The 24,634-nt window shown below is 38.2% G+C and overlaps 1 protein-coding gene across 2 annotated transcripts; it reads right to left on the bottom strand.

Annotated features, from left to right (window-relative positions):
- Positions 1 to 1,314: 1,314 nt before the first annotated feature.
- On the bottom strand, positions 1,315 to 24,342 carry CUNH18orf54 (chromosome unknown C18orf54 homolog). Of its 2 annotated transcripts, none has more exons than XM_037034495.1 (9): positions 24,179 to 24,342; positions 23,339 to 23,429; positions 20,517 to 20,845; positions 18,485 to 19,255; positions 18,014 to 18,164; positions 15,591 to 15,693; positions 9,273 to 9,404; positions 7,042 to 7,112; positions 1,315 to 4,035 (listed from the first exon to the last, which is right to left on the bottom strand). In XM_037034495.1, the coding sequence occupies exons 3-9, from the start codon at positions 20,797 to 20,799 to the stop codon at positions 3,963 to 3,965; spliced, it is 1,584 nt and encodes a 527-aa protein (XP_036890390.1). In that variant the 5' UTR covers positions 20,800 to 20,845; positions 23,339 to 23,429; positions 24,179 to 24,342; the 3' UTR covers positions 1,315 to 3,962. The 2 variants fall into 2 exon arrangements, with proteins under 2 accessions (XP_036890390.1, XP_036890400.1); XM_037034505.1 differs by having other exon boundaries at positions 1,315 to 3,766.
- Positions 24,343 to 24,634: the final 292 nt, after the last annotated feature.

Here is a 24,634-nt window from a genome sequence, read left to right as displayed (position 1 = left end):
CGACGGATGCAGGCACCAGCTACAGCTTCTCTGAACCCTGGAGGGTGGCTTCCTGCTTGCCAACCGAGACCAGCTCCAGTCTGGCAAACCAGTAAACTTCTCCGTGGTCCAGTTGAACAAGGCTTGAACCCACATCACGGGACCTCTCCCAAGTTTGTCCTTCTTTAGGTGCTCGCCCTCAGCTCTGCGGTACCGCACCAAGTTCTCCTAGGTCTCTTTTGTCACAGTTTGAAACTTTTTAGCATTAAATTTCCCTTGCTTAAAACTATTGTGTGGTTTCCGTTTCTGACTCGGCCCAGAGCAAGTTTCCCATCACACCAGGCTCGAAACAACACGACGAATACCACCCACTGAACGTTTCCCTCAACTTACTTCTAAATCTGTAGTTTCTATCGGATGGAATGCAAAACACATGCAAATTCAAATATCTAAAGTTTTGAGGGCTCAAGGGCTTAGAAAGGTTACAGCTAAGTCATCCAAAATACTTACCCAAATGTTGATCTTACTTAATAAACAGCAGCAGCAATATAAAAAAAATAACTTCCAAAATAAAACAAGAACTATAATAGCTAAATAAGCGATGGGAGAAGGAAAAAGAGAGAGCCAACCCCCCAGTTTGGAAGAACGTTAGAATGTTTGAAACAGGAAATACAAGACTTGGTCAGAGCTTTAAAGAAATCACGAAGTGCGCTTTAGATGACCGAAATGAAAGAAAACCGATTTCAAGTATGGGAAATAACGTGCCAAAGGTGAGTTAACATTTCACAGGAGACTGGGAGAACCCAAGTAAAGCCATATCATCGCAGCCAGCTTGCCGAGACCAACCACGAGGGTACGGTGCTGGTGTGGGGCAGTGTCCTGCAGGGGCCGGTCCGTCCTCCGTGTCACAGCTGGAAAGGGGAGGCGGAATGCTGACGGCGGAAGTGGGTTTGAGGATGGACAGATGCCACTACACGGCACTAACAGTTGTTGTGCTGTGGGAATCGTGGTCACCACGGACAAGTCCAGGGTAAGGGCAGGGCAAAATAAGCTGGGAGGGTAAAAAGCTAAGATTTTTGTTCAAAAAGAAACGCTCTTAACCACAGGTGACTATGCAGGAGAGAAAGGAAGCCGAGAAGCAGGAAAAGAGTAACTTCAAATATTACGGGAAAAACACCTAACAATTATTGCTGTACAACGTGTTCGGGTCGGGCCTCGGTCTGTCCCCACCGTTGGGACAGGCAGGGCAAGTCCAACCGACCTCTCCGCGTGCGTGAAGCGCATAGACGGGATAGAAGACACAGTCTTTCACGTTTGAAGAAAGCCCAGGTGTTCAGAAATGATCATTTTATTGGCCTATTACTTTTGTCTCCTTTCAGACCACCTGCCTTTTGGCAAATTCACTCCTTCATGATGGCACTGCTACCAAACAGGTTTTGAGACACAATAAAAAGTGTGACAGGAAAATGAAACAAAAACCCAAACCTGTGAATGATTGTATATATACTCAAAATGCAGGGGAGGGAAAGGGAATTTTCTCATGATTTGTCTTCAGGCAACATTTTGGTATAACTCTTTGTCATTTAACAAGACATTATCATAAACATCAAATATAAGATACCAAAAATATCTACATATATACATTTCAACAAGAAACAACATTAAAAAACATAAACAAACCAGAGTTGCTCAATTTGGTCAGAAATCTCCATGAAGCTGAAATGATTATCACAGAAAAAACTAAAAGTAGACTTCTTTTAATAAAGAAAATAGTTGAGTTTTATCTTCACATGTGCATAACACTTTTTCCCCTTGATCTCAAGTAACTTTTGGAGTTAGGTTAGATATTTTTCATACTGAATTTAAAAAGCTAATGTCTTAACATTTTTCAATATATCTAAAGTAGAGAAAAAGACTGATATAATTTTACATTTGGAATGTAATTTAAAAAATCTAATTATTCTCATTATCTGCTTTAAACTCCGAACTCAGTCGTCTTAATACTGTAGTCTCCTCTTTTCTCCCAGGAAATCTCAAAATAAAAAATACGGAAATATTCAACATGGAATAAACTAATTATTTTCTTGAACATTTATTGTTTCGATTTTTTCTTGACGTAATATTTTTTAAAGGTTGGAATGAATCATTTTGGTAAGTTTATTTTCTTTTTAGGTAAGACTAAACTTCCATATTTAACAAATAGAAAATGCTCTTTTGGTAAATATAATCAAGTTTCTTAAAATACTAGTTATAACATAAAATTCTAGAATAAGCTTATCTTACTCAGTATTGGAGATTTGTTCTTGCAAATGGAAGCACTAACCAATTTAGTGCAATTCAAAGTTAGCCCGGCATAACCCCTTTGTAGATGCTGTCTAAGTATACTACATATTCTGTCTGATCAACATATGTAATTAGAAGTTTACGATGATATCTTTATCTTCTCTGTCTTCTTCAGATTCCGTCTAGTGGTGGGTTCTATGAAGCCTGGAGCACGCTCAACCCACATCCACCTCATGTTCACCTGCTCAGAGTCCGCAACAGCTGAGCCGCATCTTTAATCACCAAAGCTGCATCTTTAATCACCAACCTGTCTGGTGGAAGCAAACTACTATTAGCTGCGACACAGAAGGCCACACTCAGAAAACGGAACGCCACCAGCAGATACAGCACAGAGCAAAGAAAACAAACTCACTGAGGCAAGGGACTCTCAAACTGGGCGAGAAGACCAGCATGGCGTGATGGCTCTGACTCACTGACCAAGAAAAGGCAGTGTTCACTCTACGTTTTTGACATGTAAGTTCTAAAAAAAGGTTTTATGTAGTGCGTTCAATTTGGAGGACATCAAAAGCAAATTCTCTAACCTAATATACTTAGGAATTCCTGTTTGAAACAAAGCTGCTTAGCGAAGATGCTGTCATTTGGGTCAAGTGTTACTTTGTAGTATTTTATACATAGATGGATGTCCTTTCATTTCACTGGCTTTTTAATACGTTTCATTCGTCACACATTATAACTGAATCTTAGTTTTGCTGGTCAAGAATACAGCTCTGCTCACCTCCAGGTAGAGACAAACTTTAAAGACTACAGACTCTTTTAGAGAAAGTTCAGTTCTTACAAAATAACTTTGAAATAGAGTATTGCTTTCTAATTTCCCACACTTGTCTTCTTTAAGTTTAGTCATAAACTTTCATAAAGCATCTGGTCACTGATCTCATAGTTTTTACTAATTTGACCCTAAAGTTAAAATCTAAAAAATAATCTGATAGCAAAATAGTAAATTTTCAAATATCCCCCCAATAATGATTTGTAAACTCTCAAGTATTATCAAGATTACCTAACAGAGAATCAAAATCAAAGCATTAATTAAATAAAGTTCTCTTGGATTTCACAACATATAACAATATTCCTTTTAGCACTGAACCACCCCGTTATTAAAGTTATTTGTAAATATAACATATCTTAAATATTTGTTTTACAAAACTTAAAAGTAACATACTTCCATATGGATAAGATACACCACAATCTTGATATTCCTCTAAGCTTCTTAAACACAGATGCTAATTGTGTCAAAAAGTCTATTCTGCTTCAGAGATTTTAACTAGAAACCAGAAAGAGTTTCTTAATAATCCAGAGAGAGATGATAAACTAATGAGGATGCTGACGAGGGTTAAGTCCACATGCGCCTCAAGAACAGGAGTCCTCCATCTTTGGATGTCAGACATATGCTGGCCTGGAGACCAAAGTCCGACCACAGGACATCGCGTGGGTCCTTCCAGTTCACGTTCTGGTATTTCGGCACAAAATGAGGATAGATCACAAAAGCTACAGACATTTTCAAGTTTGTTTGTTTTTTAAATATATAATAATTGAACCAATCTGAACAGTGTATGGCTCATAATAACTCTGCCAGTTAGCAATACGAAAAAAATACATTTTTGTTTTGTGGTGACTATTTATTGGTTAGACTCTCATTTTCCTCTTCACATTTTCGGTGACTGTTTCCCACTGGTATCATCAACCAGGTCTCTCAGGCGAGATAAATGGTGCAAAGCCCTTCATCGAAAAGTATAAAACATATTATAAACCAATATTAAAGACTGAATAGGAACACAGACAGCAAGAAATGGTGATTACATTGTTTATTAACATCAAAATTAGTATGAGGAATGAATTTATAGAATAACTTAAGTATCAAACTGTGATGAAGTTTCCTTATAAAACTTTGATATCTAAATAATTGAAGGTTAAAATTATTTATCCAAAATTTTATAACAACACTTACTTTTAAAAATTTTTATTTTTTGTGTTCAAGGCTTCTTTTGAGCAAGTTAGCTGAGTAAGTTTAGTAAGAAACAATAATGGCTATCATTTGTTATCACACTTAAAACTTTTTTCATGTAATTTTCACAACAGGTTTGTGAAATAATATATTTTATTTTGGTATACTGTGTATATCATTTCAGAAACAATTCATTTATTTTTAACGTACACTCAAGATAGCTAAAACTCAAAAAAATAAAGGATCAGTTCCAGTTCTCAGAAAAACTCATTTTTATTGAGCATGGAAGAAACAAATGACAATTATGTTGAATAGTGTAATATTATACCAACAACCTTGTTTTTGCAAAAATAAAGCTAAGATTATAGTATCAGTGGAGAAAATTCAATCACCCCTCAAAACAGGAAGAGAGAGGCCCTTAACTTTCCAATCTTGCTCTAAAAACTGTTCCAGTTTTTCGTCCCCTACCCTTCAGATCCTAGAGCCACTCAGAAGATGTCAGCCACATTAATCAACCATATTTCGGGTCTCTGATAAATAAGAGACCAAGAAAAACAGAAATAATATAGCAATGTGTGCAGTCATCTCTAGTGGTCAAGTACTGAGGTGAACTAAGGTGGTAAGTATGACACCCGAAGGCACAGGCTCTAACACAGGTTCAATAAGTGTATATTAAATAAAACACATCTTCTACTTTACCCAAGATAAAGAGGTGGAAGAGATGAGCAGTGTTAATTACTGCATTATACCTCTTTCCCATGTCTCTTTCTTGGACACTTAATCAAATATAATAAGAGGAGAATCTGGATTCTGCTACCCTTTTGGCAACTTCAGTTAATTTTCAAGATTCTTATCTGTTGTAATTAAATGACAATAACGTACCCAAAGTTAATAAGCAATTATGTAAAATTAACTAGACACTATCATTTCTACATTATCTAAAGAATTCTTTTCTCCCTAGAGATGCAGAGTTATGAGAAAAAAGATGACTTGTAAATATTCTTGAGACTTGTCTTCCTTTTTCTTTTCAGGCTTGTTATTACAATGCCTGTGACTCAAGTGAAAGAAAACGGCAAGTGACGAGAGACTCTTATCTTACTGTTCACAGCCCTAATGGCCACACATCCCTTGGACTTCAAGGGTCTAGGAAACTGGATTGGGAAAAAATCCTCATCTTTATTTTCACTAAATACTGTCTGTAAATTAGAATATTTCCATTACGCATGTAAGTAACAGACCAAAATCTGTGACCTTATATGCCACAGAAACAGATATTTTCATATCACATTATAGTCATTGCAGGAATCTAAAAATCTTTTATCACTACTTCAAAATTATAACAGTTACACGATAGTTTCAAAATTACAGCAGGTATCAAAGCCACTGCCAGAACATGTGTTATCTGGGTCTTTCTGTTCACAGTCCAGAAGTGCACGTATGACTTCACTGGCCAACTACTAGACAACTTTAAGCCTCGCTGTTTACCCACTGAATAGTAAGGTCTCACTGGTAATCGGAAATCAATACTTTCCAAAATTCCCCTTCTCCATCTGCTGATCAACACGTGAAAAGGAGGTAAAAGCATACCACAGTTTACTGCTTTTATTCAAGCTATGCAGCAGGTCTTCCAGTTATGTTTCTATAAAGTGAATTTTAACTTATCTATATTTTAAATGTAGTCTTATTTTAAATGCATTAATAATCACATATTACTAACTAGAGACTTAGTATTTTTATAACTATAATTCAACATAACTAGTTTCCTTTCTAATTCTACGTAGTTTGTTTTACGCCTTTAAAAAACAGTGTCAGTGAGAAAGGAAGAGGGGAGTGGCGGGGAGAGTGCGGTGTGACGGGAAGGAATAAAAAAGCTACGGAGAAATGAAATCTTCCGTTCCCCTGGCTTGGCTACACACCATCGCTGGCAGTTCCTGTCATTTACCTGGCGTCTGCCCTGCTGAGAGTGAAACACGCCACTCACAGCAGAGGCTACCAGAGTGCCCTTCAAAGGCAGAAGGGAGAAGTGGGGGAGAAGTTGCAGAATATTACTCTTGACTTTTTCTAAAACGGGGGAAAGACATGTGGATGGGGAAAACACAAATGGAAGGGTTACGCTACAACACCGAGTACAGCCGAGTGAAATGGTGTTACCAAAGTAAAAAAATTTCATCTTGGCATTTCATGAACTCGGTACCCCATCTTCTGAGGACACTTTATTTTCACACAACCAAACCCACAATACTTTTCCCTTCTGCCAATAAAGAAAGACTTGTATTCTTCCCCACTTTTGAATCTAAGATGACGAAACTAAGGCAATAGAGGGATTAACACCTTAGGGCTCTTCATCCATTTATCCAAGACATTGTATCTACTGTAGGTTTCCATGGATATAAGTCAAATAATGATACAGTTATGACTATAGCTATTCTAGAGGAAATATATGAAAATACATGTCACGAACGAGTTGCTCATCCAAGATATCCACACCAGTACTAATCTCACATTGCTGCTATTGTTCAGAAATGAAAGAATGTCAAAATTTAGGCCATTCACATTCCTTGTATGTCTAAGGTTATCTAATAGGGTTCTAAGAACATTTTAAATAAGAAATAACACAGTATTAAGAGAAAAGTTCAGTATTAAACAATATGTCCCAAGAAGCTTAACCATACCTATCATATCCTTAGAACTACTTCATTTCATCCTGTAACCCTCTGACTTCAGTCTAAGAGGTGGCTAAAGCATCCACACACATCCATAAATCACTACAGAATACTTACTTTTGAAGTGACCTAGTAATAGGAACCATACTTTCCTTCAACTGTAATTTAGAGAAATCATCTTCTGAAACCTATTATTAAAAACAACAAATGAAACAAAATACTGAAAACATTATATAATTATCAACTTAAATACTATTTAATTTAATTTAAAGAGAATAGGAAAAATACTGTCTTCATTTGCAAAGAAATAATTCTAGCAAATAATTTTCAGTAAAGCATTATTTTTACTCTCTTTTTTCTAAAAATACAACTACTACTTAGAGTCATCTTTCACTTGTCCTAAAGTGTGCTTCTAAATGTATGCCCAGTAAAAATCTAACATTGGCTTGAAATGATGACTTCTGTGAACCCGGGTCTGTCTCTGTAATGTTGAAAGGGGGAGGGAAAGCACAGACGGACCACACGCTGTACGTTAATGTTGTGATCACCAGAAAGGAAAGAGAAATAGTCAAAAACAAACCCAATGGAGCAGGCCACGCTAGTTCCCAAGAGTTAACCCACTCATTTTTAACAAAAACTGAACTTCAGAAAGCTCTATTGAGTAATAAAACAATGACAATAAAAACATTTCTCAAATATTTAGAGGTACTGTTATCTGTAAATAATTTAAGTATTATTATTTGCTTTTACAACATTTTATTTTTTATTATTATTTTTAGGATTTTTTTATTCTCACTGGAGGACATTTTTTATTGCTTTTACAGAGAGGAAGGGGAGAAAAGAGAGAGAAACACTCCTTAGTTGCCTCTTATACATGCCTGATCTGGGAGCGTGCACTCCCCGACTGGGGACTGTACGTACCCGGACCAGGGACCAAACCCACGGCCTAGGCACATGCCCTGCCCAGGAACCTGCAACCATTCGGTTACGGGACAGCACTCCAACCAAGCCACACAGGCCAGGGCATTATTTAAGTTTTTACTATTAGGGTAAGTATTTTATTAACAAGGTATTTATTAAGTGTTTAATCAGGTGTCAAACACTATAATAAGTACTTGATATAATCTGTCTTAATTTCTCAACAACTTCATTTTACAGAAGAGAAAACTGAAACTAAAGAGGTACAAATATTGCACTTGCTGGTAAGTGGCAGAACTAGAATGTACAGTCATAAACCTTCTCCCAAGTTATAAATCACGATATATTCATCAATACTATAAATACTATACTACTGTGAAAAAAACTCACTCCTTCAGAACAGTAGCCTAAAGAAGAAACATTTCCAAATCCCTAGCAAACGCATAAAAATTCAATGGTTTTAAAATAAACTTTAGCCTAACCAGTGTGGCTCACTGGGTTGGAGCACCGCCCTATAAACCAAAAAGTCACAGGTGATGCCCAGTCAGGGCACACGCCTGAGTTTCAAGTTCAGTCCCGGTTGGGATGTGCACAAGAGGCAAGCAATCAATGTTTCTCTCCCTCCCTCCCTTCCCCCCTCTCTAAAATCAGTAAGCATGTTCTCAGGTAAGGGCAAAAAATAAAACTTTACAGAACTGTCTTCAGAAGTCAATATGGCACAAACTTCAGATGACAAAGATACGTGGGGAAGTCCAATGGTGAAAAGGTTTTCCTGATCTCCCCAATCTATAAATACATGTCAACGACACAGGATCATTTTGCAGGGCATGAAAAAAACAGCTCCTATAATCCTTTCACACTGTAGTTGTAATACCAACATATCTAAATAAGGTGCTGAATTCATTACCATAAACTAAATAAAACAATCCATTCCAGAATATACAACTGCAGAAATTTAATAGTATTCAATTTGAATATGTCACTTCCTTTTATATATATATGTGTGTGTATATATATATATATACTTTATTGTTTATGCTATTACAGTTGTCCCACTTTCCCCCCCTTTGTCCCCCTCCACCCAGCCCGCCCCCCACTTCCATCATCAGTCCCCTCACCGCTGTCCACGTCCATGGGTCCTTCACATGTGTTGTTTGACTAATGCCTTCGCCTTCTTTTAATTAGTCCCCTCCTCCCTCCTCCCTCCTCCCTCCTCCCCTCTTACACGGGTCAGTCTATTCCATGATTCCATGCCTCTGGTTCTATTTTGCTCACTAATCACTTTCTGAAAAAAAATAATAATACAACTCTACAACATATGTCGTGTGCTATGTTTATTAACATAAAACTAGAGGTCAAACTAAAAAAAGATCTAGAAATAAATCTTATCTCTTCACAGATCTCAATTCATAGATCAAGTTTGTGCTTACTTGCTCAGTTTCTCCTTTTGGCTCTGTGCTTTTATTCTGGTTAAAACTTTCTTGCACAGCCTGAAGGTTAAACAACATTTGTTTCAGGGCTTCGACAGGGCCATGGTGTTTCCCCCCAGAAAGGGTACAGCTCTAGGAGTTAAAACAGATGAACGACTAACCATCCGAATTCAGGGGCAAAAAGTTACATTTTGTATTATCCTTCCCCAACAAAAAATTATTGCAAAAATCCAAACCATGTCAATAAAGTGTTTTAAAAATTGTACATATCTCATCCCCTCCCCTTACCCAGCTCCCAGATGAAGTTCATCACGAATAGGATGGCATTTCCTTTCTCTTTAAAATGAACAGTACTTGTTTACATTCGCAATGCATTCATTTAGTTCATTTAAAATCACAGATTTTTAAGAACTAAAAGTCCTCCAGAGAGCGGGCAAGCCAACCTGCTCTTTCCAGGTGTGTAAACAGAGCCTGGGTACCAGCTGAGGAAGAACTGGGATCTTAAATACAGTATTCTCTGCACACACTCAGGTATGTTTTGACACATGGAATACTGGTGTTCCACCTCTTCGTGGGCCACATATTCCCTGCTGCACAAAAAACACTCGCAACTCAATTATCACCAATAATAGATAATTATCGTAACTCAATTACCACCGATCTCACCTGCATCTGAAGGAGGCAACAGCACTTAGCCACGTAAGTGGGTCAAGATTCTTCTAAGAGAATCTGTAAGGGATATTTTTGAACTTCTTTTTAAAATTCTTACCAACCTATTATTTTCACATTATTCACATGAGTTGCTGTGTCCTGAAAACTATCCACAAAGTGGCAAACTGGCCTGTTAAGATGCCTGCAATTTAATTTGTTTTTCAACATAGACAATATATCACATATACAGTTTAAACTTCAACACCAGAGGAAATTGTTGACTGATATAAGAACATTAGAAGTGGGTTCTCACTGGTGAAGAGATTCAAAGTTAAGCGTAAGAGGAAGAATATTTTAAAGGCACTTCACAGCTCTATGAACACAGTGTGGGAAACTACTATTCTGTAAGTTGAAACTATTAACAATACAGAATAATCCTGAATGTGCACTGTAATTGAAAAAAGGGAACATGATGTGAGAAAGTAAAATGACACAGCTGCTGTGGAAAACGGTATAGCAATTCCTCAAATACAAGCACAGAATTATCACACAATTTGCAGTTCTCCTTTGGGTTCTCCTTTCACACACCCAAAGAAGTGAAAGCAGAGATGCAAACACACACTTATGCACTCATATCCTAGAAGCGTTATTCACAGAACACAAAGCTGAAAGCAGCCCATGGTTTCATCAGAAGATGACTGGACAAACCACATATGGTACGTACAACGGAATGCTCTTCAGTCTAAGAAAGGAAGGGAATTTTGACACGATATGACATGTGAAATAAGCTAGTCACAGAGGACAAACACACGGTTCCTCTAACATGATGCTATGGATTGAACTGTGTCCCAGAATTCATGCTACAGCCCTAACCTTGAATTCAGCTGTACTTGGAGAAGGGCTATGGGAGGTAATTAAGGTTGACTGAGGTCATAAGAGTGGAAGCTTTGATACCACAGGATTAGTGTCATTATCAGAACAGACATCTGAGAGCTGAAGGAAAGGCCACTGTAAGGACACAGTGAAAGGCAGCCATCTGTAAGCCAGGAAGAAAGCTTGTTCACCAGGCACAGAATCTGCCAGCAGCTTGATCTTAGATTCCCCAGCTGCCAAAACTATAAGAATAAAAATCTGTTGGGCCACCAGCCTCTAGTACTTGTCTCAGAAGCCTGAGCAGACTAACATATACAAGGTTCCCAGAACAGCCAAGTGCACAAAGACAGAAAGTAGAATGGTGCTGGCCAGAGCTGACGGGAAAGGGGCATGGAGAAGTAATGCTGACTGGGTATAGAGTTTCAATTGGGCAAGATAAACACGTTCTAGAGACGGGCAATGGTGATGGCCACACAATAATGTGAAGGCACTTACTGCACAAAATTGCACACTTAAAAATGGTTAAAATAGCCCTGGCTGGTGTAGCTCAGTGGATTGAGTGTGAGTCTGCGAACCACACGTGAGTCTGTGAGTCGTGAACGATCACGGTTCAATTCCCAGTCAGGGCACATGCCTGGGTTGCAGGCCAGTTCCCAGCAGGGGACTCACGAGAGGCAACCATACATTGATATTTCTTTCCTTCTCCCCTTCCCTTCCCCTTTAAAGATAAATAAGTAAAATCTTTTTTGAAAATGGTTAAAATAATAAGTTTTATGTTATGTAGACTTTACCAAAATTACATAAAGAATAAAGAATCAGGGCATAAGGATCCAGCAGGCTTTACCCCACCCCCTTGGAGACAGCGCCAGAGGCACTCACTACCTCTGAATCATCTGCACTGAGCCACTGGTTTGGGAGAACTTCTGGTCACCCGAGGGCGACCACAGGGTTGCAAAAGCCTGGCTCTGGGACCTTCGGTCTGCCTTCTGTGAACTCACGCAAGGCAGTGGTCAGAGCACCTAAAACAGGGGCTACCGAAAGGTCATGCAAGCTGTTTTGTGCCATTCATTAGAGAATACTTATAAATGTTGGTATGTCTGAGAATTTTTTCTTAAACTTGTCATTAAAACCTGCAGTGGATATATCTGAGAATTTTTTGTGTTCACATATTCAAAAACAAACAATTTAAACCAAATAGAATAAAAAATGGACCACCAAGTGCTATTATAAATGAACGAGATGACTGTGCTGAAAGGGGTTGAACAAAAATAACAACCAAAGTGACTTTGGAAAACGATATTTTGACCATCCATTGTAAGGCTAACGACACAAAAAACTATATACAAATGTTATCTAACTAGTAAATTTGTTTGTTACAGGATTATTGGTTAGTAATTCTGAAACTATCTGTATACTAAGATAGAACAGATAAGTTATTATAGGAAATGAGCCGGGATTCTCACCGGTGGAGAAAGAAGTTATAAACAAGGAACAGGAAAGACCACATCAAACACTGCGGTGCTGGACTAGAACCAGAGGTGTAAGTGTAAACTCACGATTTTACACACACATATAAGTATGTGTATAAATAGAGATGTGTGCGTAGGTTAGTAAACACATGTTTCCTAGGCCTGCTGAGAAAGTCTAGAATGAGTAACAACCCAGTAGCAGTAAGCCCACCCAATGCCTAGATCTTGGTTTCTAAACACCATTTTCCAATCAAAAGAACCACAGCTCCTCGGAGAAGCGTCTAAAAAGGAACGGGGACATGTCAAAAAGACACAGAGGCCAACCTGAAGGGACTCCTTACGGCCTAAACTAGAACAATTTGAGTACGAAAGAGATAGTAATATTGTACTGTAAAACTAGAATAAAATGAGTGTCTATGAGTCCCTGATGGTATGATTTAAGAAACAAATACATGGGGGAGAAGGAAAAGCTTTTCGTTATATAAGAATTTCAATTAATAATGTAAAAGAAAAGACAAGACCACCAACAGATACTATAATTAGTGGATCAAAGTTTGTGACTATTTGCATAGTCTCAAAGTATCTCTTCTAATATATTTATTCATTACAAGGGCAAATTGTAATTTTACTAAAGAGAAAGCCAGTAGACACCAAGTGTTCAAAACACACTTCTGTAATTTTATATATACATACATATTATTGTATTAACACTCTGCTATGAACTGAATGTCCGCTCCCCTGGAGTTCGTATGTTAAAGCCTAATCCCAATGTGACAGTATTCGGAGAAGGGTGCGGAGCCCTCATGAATGGAACCTGTGTCCTCGGAAGAGACACAAGAGAGCTTGCTTCCCCTCTTCTCTCTGCCATGTGAACACGTGGAGAAAATGGCCACCTACAAAACTAAGAAACAGGACCTCACCAGACACCTTGATCTTAGACTTTCCAGCCGCCAGAACTGTCAGAAATGATTGTTTGCTACTTAAGCCACCCGGTCTATGGCCCATTTCAGCAGTGCAAACTAAGATGCATTATCTGTATACCAACGGTATCAATACGTCATAAACCCTCTGATAAGATATGCCGAGAAAGGGCACACAGCATGATTTGCTGCATTCTTGCCAAAAATGCAGAGCCACATCCTCACCACGAGAAAACTTCAGACTACCCCAAATTGAGGAATGATCTACAAAACAGCCAACTGACCCATACTCTTCAAGTGTCAAGAACAGGACAGAGAAGGAAAAACTGAGGAACTGTAACTGAATGGAGCAGATTAAGGAGACATGGCAACTAAATGCATCACTGAATCCTGGGTTGTGTCCTGAAACAAGACACTGGGAGAGAAACTGGTGAAATCAGAAGGTCCGCAGCTGCGAGAACAATATCGTGCCCACGTTAATTCCCTGTTTGTGGTGCTTATGCTATGTTGAGATGTTAACAGTAGGGAAGCTGGGACAAGGATGACAAGAGCCATGCGAATTATTTTTCCAACTTTCTGCACATACAAAATTATTAAAAACAAACAAACCACCCTGGTAGTGAGGTTGTATGCGTGTGGTCAGGGGAAAAGAAACCAGTTGCTTAGTATTCAACGTGTATCCATCTCAAACTTAAAAATACTTGTGCACATCTGTTCCTCCACCAGTGCTCCTTATCTAAGAAACAGGACCATCCAGTCCTTTAGTTGCTTGGCTCAAACATCCTGGATTCGTTTTTCAAATCCTCTCTATCTCCATCGCACCAGGTCTTTCTTCAAAGTACACCCCAAGTTTAACTGTCCCCAGCCTCCTCGCACCTACCCAGGCCTCTACAATCCCCATCCTGAATGACTGCGTGCGAAAACTGCCAGCCTTTTCTGCTCCTTCTCCAACTTAAATCTATGCTCTTAAAACTGTGCTCATACGCCTACCATTTTATATTTTAAATGTGTATCTGAAGATTTCATTCCTCCACTCAAACCTCCCCAGTGACTTTCCACTCAGATAAAATGTAAAATCTTCATTTCGCAGCTAGAAAGTCCCCACATATCTGGCTCCTCGTAACCTCTCCATCTTTGCTCTTAGCATCCTTCCCTGTATTCCTGAGGACGGAGCTACACTGACACTCCCAAACACTCCTCCGCCCGGGGTCTCAGCATTTACCATGACCCTGCATGTAAAGAGTCGTTCCCCATGGGCAGCTGGGTCACTCACCCCTACTAGGTTTTCATTCCTTAGAGGCCACTCCTGACTACTCCATTTAAAACTGTAGTCTCGTTTCTCTTTCCCAGCTAATTTTTCTTCACACTAATAGTACTCCCTTATATATTACACATTAAATTTTTGTTTAGTTTGTCTCTTCAACTAGCATTAAAAAATCTAAAGAGGCAAGGATTTCCTTTTTCACTACTAGGAATACAGTTTCCAAAAAAGTGCTTGGTACTCAAATATTTGTCAAATATTTGATAATTAAACTCCACTTACCCAGCACTTGCTGTACTATCTTATATAGAGCGCTAAGGTCTGTAGTAAATTTCACTGGAGGAAAAAAGACATTTTATTAAATTTTTTAGCTAATTTTTATTTTGAGTGTTCAACCTCTCAAATCTAGAATGTTAAAAACCCAAAAACATTATTTGAATATTTAACACTATGTCTTGTGTTTCTAAATCAAACTACATCATTACGTATGTGCAAATATACACATTTATATTTTATTTGGGGGTTAACTGCACAATGAATATATACTGATTTAGTAAAATTAGGTAATGGTTTTCCTATTTTAAAAGTTATACAGATTTATAATTTTATTTTAGAAACACAAATCTCAATAATCAGCTGCCCTATGGGAAAATACAATGGTCTGTTTTACATGTTTTCCAGAAAAAACAATTGTAATAACAACTTAGGCTCTCCATAAGAGTTCAATCTCAGGTCCCTTTACTGCAGAATACTCAAATAAATTATCAATAATTCTAGGAGTGATGGTTTCACGCAGTGGTGTCCATCCCGTGGCCCAAAGGCCGCACGTGGCCCAGGATGGCTATGAATGTGGCCCAACACAAAATCATAAATTTACCTAAAATCTGTTTTTTTGCTCATCAGTTGTCATTAGTGTTTGCATATTTAATGTGTGGCCTAAGACAACTCTTCTTTTTCCCGTGTGGCCCAGAGAGGCCAGAAGGTTGGCCGCCTTCCATGGATGGTTGGTCGAAACTTTAACTGGGCGTGTTCGGGAAGAAGGAGCGTGGGTCATTTGTTGTTTCATGATGTCTAAATAACTTGGAAGTTAACATCTACATGTTAGTAATCTTTTAATAAGTTAAAAAGATCTATCTTCACTCACCTGATTATCATCATTTAAAAAGTCCTCAAGGAACCCTTTACCGCGCTTCACCCGTGAAGCCTGCTGAGGACTCTCCTCAGAATCAACAGGAACAGGAGATTTGCTAAACGGGATTTAAGATACAAGATAGCGATTAAGTTCTCAATTTATAAAAATGAGACAGTATTTAACTGCACGGTTATCATTTAAATGTAAATGGTCTCCAAGAAATAATCATTATAAGTATGATTCATATTGATTTTGCTTGATATTTCTCTCTTCTTTTCCCTTAACTGATAACAGAATCTAACCTTCCCTATCTCCTTCCTTCTCCTTTAAAGCTCTAAGAAAAGATGAAAATGTCAGTTTTCGAATAAACAAGTAAGCCTTCAACTATAGGCTATACTTACAGCCCACTTGTTTGAAATAAGCAGTACATTTTCCAATTAAACACCATCAGTTACCCAATGATAATACGCAGAACTCCCACAAATACATGATTTTCTACTGGGATGGCAGTTACGTGCTCTGCCACATCAAAGCAATAGGACAGATGTCCGCCTCCAGAACTAGTGCCAGCAGAGAAGACATATTAGAGAAGGAAAACAATCAATTTTGAAATTATAATGCCTGAGTTCAAATTCCAATCCCACTCACTATATTACTTTACATAATTTATTTATCTGAATTTCGATTTCTACATTTCTTGTCCCATTTATCTCAAATGTCTTCTATACATTAACTCTATGTACCTGTTACATTTAATAAATGCTCAATAAATATTAATTTACTTCTTGATGTAAGGGGTAGGAGAAAAAAGGGCATCCCCATCAAAAGAAATTTCCAAAAACCAAATTCTGTTAATCAGAGAATAAACTCATTCTTTTATTTAAATATCATTATGAGATGTGCTTCTAACTCAAGTACTCAGATATCTAAGTCTTTTTATAACATGTAAATGTCACAATGCTAATTTTCTTCATTGGCAGCATTAGTATTAATTCACTTGATTTGTAATTCACTGAGCTTTTCATTGCTCTCAAGTAGTCTTTTCTCTCCTTTATCAAGAGTTTGTATGTCCACCCACCATTATTAAAAGCATTTACCTGATTACTGAAGATGGGTGCTAGGTATATAAGGATTCATTATACTAGTCTTCCACTTTTGTATTTGAAATTTCCCCATATAAAAAACAAAAAAGCAATTATCTAGCTGTAGCTATAGTCAATCTTTTAGCACATTACTTTGAGTACATCCAGGTCAAATTTGTTCTTATTACCAGAAAACAACTGATAATAAGAAATTAAGAAATAAAAAAGATAAAAATTAAATGAGATCATCATTAACCCATTTTTAGAAAGAAATCATTGAACCAACAAGTTAGAAATCAAACTAAACTAAGAAAAAAATATTCTGAATAATCACCAGAATTACAATTTACGAGATCATCATAATGTCCTAACTTAAGTACCTTTATTTATTTCCTAATTGAATCCCCACACAAACACCAAAGCAAAATAACTTGTACAAGACCTTGTACAAAGTCGAGTTGTACAGAATAGATGTGACTTGTACAAGGTCTCGGTGAGGAAGTTAGAGAGCTGGGATTCCAAACCAGGGTCAATTCCATAACCAGGGTCCACATTAAAAAAAAAAAAGGTATTCAACTGAAAAGTAATCAAAAAGTATCCAAGAATTACCAAACACCATCTATGACAAAACAAAAGTATAGACAACGGAATATAATAAGTATCAGAACCTGAGGCAGGATACAGGGCTACCAACGCACACCTGGTAAGTCTAGCTATAACAGTACCACTAAGACACTAAGAAAAAGCTTTCCTGTCTAAATTCACATTCCTTATCTCACCCTCATACTCAATTACCTAGGTGAACACATTTTATTCTGAAAACCGCTGTAGAGTTAAACACACAAATGAAAACAATCTCAGAAACTACAGAGATTTACAGAATAGACAATATATAAAATGGACAATCATTTAAGAGAGATAACGACTGAAAGAGAAAGTAAAATGTAAATGAAAAGAAATAGGTAACTAATACATGGGAAGAATATAAAGGGAGGAAAAAAACGTCAAAGTAAAATGAAAGTAGTAAGAATTTCATAGCTCTCCTCCTTCTGCAAAATAGATGCTTTTGGTTCCAATTCCTCATATGAAACATATATGAATATTTTATAGTGCAAAAGGAACACGTAACAAAGGCAAAAGTCATACAATGTATCTACGTTACGAAACATTATACCATCTTGTAGAAACAAATAAAAAACTGCAATATAAAGCAAAGCAACTCCGAATACTATGTTCTACAGAGTTACCATTGCTAATTGTCATTAAGTTATTTAAAAATAAATTAGATGTTCACGCACTTTTCATTTGGAAAACTAATGACCTCATATGACTTTTTCATTATAACATACTTACAAAGTAACAGGAATATTTTCCCATGATCTTTCTGCTTCAAGTTTATCTAATGAACAAGGACTGTCGTCCTGTTTGACAGACTTCGGTAGTTCTTCAGTACAATGCTCTAGATTTCTCTTGGCTTTCAGGATTAGCAATTCGATTTTGTCACCTGTTTAAAAGACTGCATCAATTCTTTTTTAAAAATGCAAAGCACAGCAAAAATCTCACAAAATCAACAAGCATTCAGATAACTTGGAATATATACACATCTATAATAGCAAATTATGTCAAAATGTGACATTTCAAACAAATAAGAGAGAGAAAAGACATTTTCTATTTATAAAATGCTACATAAATGAAAACTGTAGGAATTCAAGAGATCTCCTATCACCTGATCATTACATGAAGAACGGAACATAAAAGTTCCTAGATATTAGGTCAAATTATAGCATTTTCTTTGGTTCTTAAAAACAAACAAAAAACAATTACCACTGAATGGCTTTTTGGATTGTCCTGGAAGAAGTGGATTTTCACATTGACATTGGCTATGTTCAGAATCACATTTATATTCGTTACCTAGTCCTTTATCACCACTCAAGAAATCTGAAATGTTTGAGGGTTCAAAAGAATATTCAAAGCAATCTAATTTACTCGTAAGTCGAGAAGTTCTTTGTGCCTGATAACTATGTCTTGGGGAACACTGCTCTTCTTTAAATATTTTATGAATCCTCTGGCTATTTGTGTCAGGTAGCAAGTCTTGACTGTGGAGCCAGACTGGGTATTTGAAGTCAGGTATGCTAGTTATCCCTGAAACATTAAGGTCAGATTTCTGGCCCGTAAGCCATCTTGGGTAATTCTTTTCAAGATTGTGTTCTGAACTGTCCTTGAAAGATGATTTCTTGGAAAAAGATAAAGATGGTCCAGAAATACATTTATTAGTATTATTTACAAGTTTTAAGTTTTTTAGCCTACGAGACTGCTTCCCATTTACATGTGTGTTTACTAAGTCATCCTTGCTCATGGCAGTGGAGGGTTCTTGAAAATTTTGTTTCTTTTCAGTGTCCGATGAACTCAGTTTCCCAACGCCTTTCTTGGTTTTCTTGCTAATTCGGTGACCTGGTCCAACACAAGTAAAAGGAAATGATCCATCTGCTGGAAGTTTTACTAGATCATCAGTTGTTAAGCTAATGGAGTCAATGTCATTAGTAGTCTGTCTTCTGGAAGATAAGGAGCTCTTTCTGTGATCAAAATTTTCAAAAGCTGAAAAAACAAAGCATAGTTCTGTATATTTTCTTATATCAAATATAAAAATACTTCAAAATATTCAAAAGTGAATGAGAATTAAGAATTTAAGAACCATTTTTGCCACTTTCCTTTATTTCATTAAAGCCTTGACTAAAAGATACAGGTTGATAAAATAGAATGCGCTTTTTTGACCTCACATCTCCATCTGTTTTAACTAATTCCTACCCTTTTCTATCCAACCTCCCGAATTTTCCCATGTTCTTTAACTTACTGTTTCTTCAACTTTTTTCATCTAGATATACCCAGTGCACTAATAATGCACTCACATTAATCCTGGTCACTCAATACTGGCTGCAACACGAGGGAAAAATGTGATCAGGTCGAAAAAAATTTGCTTTCTAGCCTACTAACTCTGCAATAGTATCAACACACAGTAAAGTAGCTGTTCTAATTATCCTCTTCTGGAATAGTGCCCACATCCTTCTAAGAGTTGAATGAAAACTTTTTCCATATGACGGCTATTCTATAAGTTCTCAGTAATTGGGTTATCAACAAATGCATTTTCCAAATCTGTATTCATAAAAGCCTTACAAAGTAAAAACCCCTAACGTGCCCTGGCTGGTGTGGCTTAGTGGATTGAGTGCCAGCTTGCAAACCATAGGGTCGCCAGTTCAATTCCCAGTCAGGGCACATGCCTGGGTTGTTGGCCAGGTCCCCAGTGCAGGGCATACAAGACACAACCACACACTGATGTTTCTCTCCCTCTCTTTCTCCCACCCTTCCACTCTCTCTAAAAATAAATAAATAAAATTTAAAAAATAACCTCAATGTATTACGAATATTATTGCCCCAGAGAATACAGATTGGGGAGACTAATATAACACTATGCCATCAATTGGAATTGACCAGGTATAATAAGAAAGGCTGAGATTTGAAGTCATCAGACAGTAAAGGAAAGCTAGAACCACAGAGTCAATGCTCTTTCCATTATGCAGTAATAAAATGGTTTAAGGATTAGTGTCAGCCACCTGTTATGATTCAGCTCCCCCCGCCCCCCAAGGTCACAAGGAAATCTTAGCTGAAAATCCCCAAGAACCAGATAATTACAGAATCTTTTAAGAAACATATCCAGACCTCAACATTATAAAAGTTATTTTTACTGCAAAAGAACAAAGAAAGCAGCGTGCGGGTTTCAAAGACTACAACATGTCTCTCAAATGCTTTAAGTCAGTGGAAAGGAGGAGGAGGAGGAAAAGGAAGAGAGAAAAAAACATACCATTGTTTGGTTTATAAACATAGCTGGAGAACTCTGGCACATTATCAGGGCATTTGTAAATGTTCATCTTCCCAGTGGTTACACCAGGACACACCCGGCTCAGATCGAAGTCGTCAATGTAGGCCTGCAGAGCCTGCGATGCAGAACTATACAGTTTGTCCTTGTACTGAAAAGAGCCACCAGAGTCAGAGGAATGACTCCCACTCAGGCTGCAGCTTGCTAGCAAAGAAGATACTGAAGATTCCCGAGAACAAACTCTGTGTTTCGTATTGGATTTTGCCATGCCTTCCTCAAAATGGGTTATTTCTGTTCATTCCTCTTAGAAACAACTGTAATACAAAAATAAAAGATTAAGGTTCAAAGTAAAAGGAATAACATCCATATGCAAAGAAATTACTAAATATGTAAACTTTTTATAATTTTCTCTTAAGAACAAAATCCATTAACTATAAATCCTTTATAATCTCTATTATTTTAATTATGAACTCCATCATTTATTTAGAAAACAGTCATTGAGTACCTACTATGTGCCTAGAATGTCTATGTGCCTAGACATACTAAAATTATCTGAGAATATTTATAGAAAGGTTCAAAGAAAGAGTACTCACATTTTAATTCCTAAAAACTACTGAAGTACATACCCTTTACTTATGTTGATATAGTTTATGACATCACAATACCTAACATTCCCCTATACAGATTTTTCAATTCATAAGCCTACCACCATGCACTGCAGATAGTAAATGCTCAATAATTTTTTTAATTCTATTTCTTTAATTGATTTTAGAGAGAAGAAGGGAGAGAAAGAGAGAGAGAGACATCAATTTTCTGTTCTACTTCCTTATGCATTCATTGGTTGACTGTTGTATGTGCCCCTGACTGGGGATAGAACCTGCAATCCTGGCTTATCAGGATGACTCTCCAATCAACCCAGCTACCCAAACAGGGCTTGCTCAATACATTTTTAAAGGTATCAAATGAGGTATTAGAAACAAGAAGGAACAGGGAAGAAGGTTACAAATGCCGATATGTAACTTTATCCAACCCCCTCACCTCAAAAAGAGTTGAGAGAATAAAATATAAAGAAATAAACTACAAGTGATATCATATAAGATGAACATGCAAAATGCTCTTTTCCTAAAATAATATTGTTAATAATAACTTTCTGATCTTCATTTTGGCACTATATTTTATTCTTAAATATATTCAGCCCACCTCTTTTATAGGAGACTTAAATAATTAGAAAACTGACAATGTATTCACCTTGTTTTTCCATTAGTAAAACTGAGGGAATTCCTATCTACCTTAGTATAGCAATAAAAGGATCTATATTTGAAAACCTAAAAAGTAACAGAATGAATACCCACTCTGTTCTTTCCATATATTACATTCTTTAAAAATTAAATCAATGGATTTTCTGTAGTAAAAATACGATTAATGTCTAGGACTTAACACATACTATGATGTTTAACTTTTGGCTGTATTTTGGAATATTTAAGTTGTAACAATTTTTAATGCAATCTTAACTCTCACAATTGACTTTACAATACTGAAAGTTTTCAAGAAAAAGAAAACAATAAAATGTCATCCTGCCCGTCAGCCTAACAATACGTAACTGCCTTTGCAAGAGAGCAGGGAGCAGTGAGCGGAAGCAGCAACAGAACATAAGATCAGGTTTAGCTTCTTTGATTTCCCTGAGTGCTGTGATATTGGTATACCAAGAAAGAATGGCTAGACTATCATTTATGGTGGCCAAGACACGGAAGCAACCTAAGTGTCCTCTTTCAGTGGATGACTGGATAAAGAAGATGCGGCACACACCTGCAATGGAATACTATTCAGCCACAAGAAAGGAGAGAATACTGCCATTTGTGACAACCTGGCTGAATCTCTAGGGTATCGTGCTAAGTGAAATAGGTCAGAAAAGGAAAAGAACTACATGATTTCACTCACATGTGGGGTATTAACAGAAAGCAACAAACAAAACAAACTCATAGACAAAGACAATTGTATGGTGGATTCCACAGGGGGAAGGGGTGAGGGGGTAGTAAAAGGTAAAGGGGTCAAATACATGAGGACAAAAGGAGACTAGACTTTAGACGGGGAGCACAGAAAGCAATGTAGATAATTATGGAATTGTACACCTGAAACTTACATGTTATTAACCAATGTTACCCCCAATAAATTCATTATATCTATATCTATGTCTATATCTACAGATATAGATATGTAAAGAATGGTTAGACTAAGTCAGCTTAGTTGTTTACATTTTGATGCTTAAATTTTGTTAAAACAAAATGATGATGTTTAAATTTTTGGTTTTTATTTTTGTTTTGCCTCCTATGAATTAAAGTAAAGGTAATTATCCACTTACTAAGAACTATGACCCATGAACTTTGCCTTGTAGGGTTTGTTTAAATTTTAAACAAAATGATGTTTAAATTTTCTGAAACAAATACTGCTTGGATATTAAGCTTGACCAAACATTTTCTCCCTTATTCCAACACAGTACATGTAGGTTACTGGTTTTAATTTTACAAAACCTTAAAAACAAAACAAAACCCCACAAGGCAAAGTTCATGGGTCATAGTTCTTAGTAAGTGGGTAATTACCTTTACTTTAATTCATAGGCGGCAAAACAAAAATAAAAACCAAAAATCCACAATTGAACTTTTATTATTAGAGTCTCCAAAAGTACAAAACTAAACTAAAATAAACCCCTATGCAGCTACCAGCCTTCTTCAATTACCAACATACCCACACATTCTACAATATCCACCCACCTCCCCGCAGGATTTGGAAACAAATCCCGAATATCTTACCATTTCTTCCATACACACTCGTCCACAGCTGCATAAGGAAATCCATCATTCCAAACAAAATGTGAAACGAATGGCAAGAAATTTCAACTACCTTTGATTCAAAAACATAATATCCCGTGTCAAATACCCAATGGGAAGAAAATCAGAAAGAAAACAGTGATCAGAAGAAATTAACTGATCTTTGAAAACAGCTCTTGGGGGAGGCGGGTATAGAGAACCAAATGGTAATAGAAAACATATAATAAAGAAAAAAGAGAGATGGCAGCTCTGTGATTTATGTGATGAAACCGAACATGTGTTTCTAGCCTACGGCAAAAAGAATAAACCCAGAAAGCCAGGATTGTTGGCGCCCCCACACCAAAGCATCCTGTCCCCTTCGGGCGTTGAGTTCAAATCGGCCCCCGAATCTAGGAAACGCCCTCCCTGCGGGACCCCAGCGATCACGGGCACAGGCTCCCCCAAAACGTGGGGGCCTTGCGACAGTTAGCGCCCGGGGTGCGGACTGAGCTCCTCGAAGGGACTGTCCCAAGCGCCCAGCCCCCACCGCCCACCCGCGCTTCAGTCGACCCGTCCAGTCCCCTCCGCCCAGTTCCTCGACCCTGCCCCGCCCGCGGGCCCTCCCCCTAAAGTGGTCCCTTCCCGCAGGGACTCTCCACGCCCTCCTTCCCGCCAGTGACCTCCCCTTCGCTCCCCGCCACCTCCCTTTAGCCCTTCCCTCGGGCTGTCAAAGGATGGGACGCCCCTCGAAAACACACCCCCTTTTCGGATCGAGCTCGCCGACGAAGATCCACAAAGAAATACAAAAGCACACTCCCACAACTCGCGGCCGAAAGCCCAGACCTGTCTCCGCAGCGCAGATGCGACACAGCATCCCCTTTGCGAACAGAGCCGCCCGCTCGCAGCATCCCCGCCGTCGCCGCGCAGCGCGACGCCCGCGCAGGCTTTCAAACTGACCCAACATGGCAGCGGCCCGCCGTGCGCGTGCGTAGTGATCGGGCGCCGGAGGGGGACAGGGGCGCGCGCAGGCCGGGGCGCGGGGAGCCAGGGGGCTCGGGAACGCCGCGGGGCCTCAGGTCGCGCTGCCTGCTGGGAATTGTAGTTTCTCCCTCCTCTTCTCCGCGGGGCGGGAGTTCTGGGCTGCGATCCTTCAGGATTCGCTGCCACTTCGCGCTCACGATAGGCTGAGCCTGCTTTGGCCGGCTCCCGGAGCTGAGAAAGGGGACTCGGTAAGGACACTTGGGCGCTTGCGCCTGACGTTTCGGTCTCCCGGAGTCAGCTCCACCTCCCCAAGTGAGC

Source organism: Sturnira hondurensis, unplaced genomic scaffold (assembly GCF_014824575.4).
Source record: "Sturnira hondurensis isolate 20B ecotype Veracruz unplaced genomic scaffold, ASM1482457v3 Scaffold0001872, whole genome shotgun sequence".
Taxonomy (NCBI): Eukaryota; Metazoa; Chordata; class Mammalia; order Chiroptera; family Phyllostomidae; genus Sturnira; species Sturnira hondurensis.
The sequence above is the reverse complement of the archived record's forward strand: the minus strand, read 5'-3'. Positions and strand labels throughout refer to the sequence as shown.

What these genes read in the sequence shown, in the direction of transcription:
- CUNH18orf54 (XM_037034495.1), bottom strand. Translation starts at nt 20,799, where the DNA reads ATGGCAAAATCCAATACGAAACACAGAGTTTGTTCTCGGGAATCTTCA. An exon ending in TTTTAAATGATGATAATCAG is followed by an intron (nt 9,405 to 15,590) that starts GTGAGTGAAGAT and finishes TTTAACTCCTAG; the next exon opens with AGCTGTACCCTTTCTGGGGG. An exon ending in ATTACTAGGTCACTTCAAAA is followed by an intron (nt 4,036 to 7,041) that starts GTAAGTATTCTG and finishes TTTTCGATGAAG; the next exon opens with GGCTTTGCACCATTTATCTC.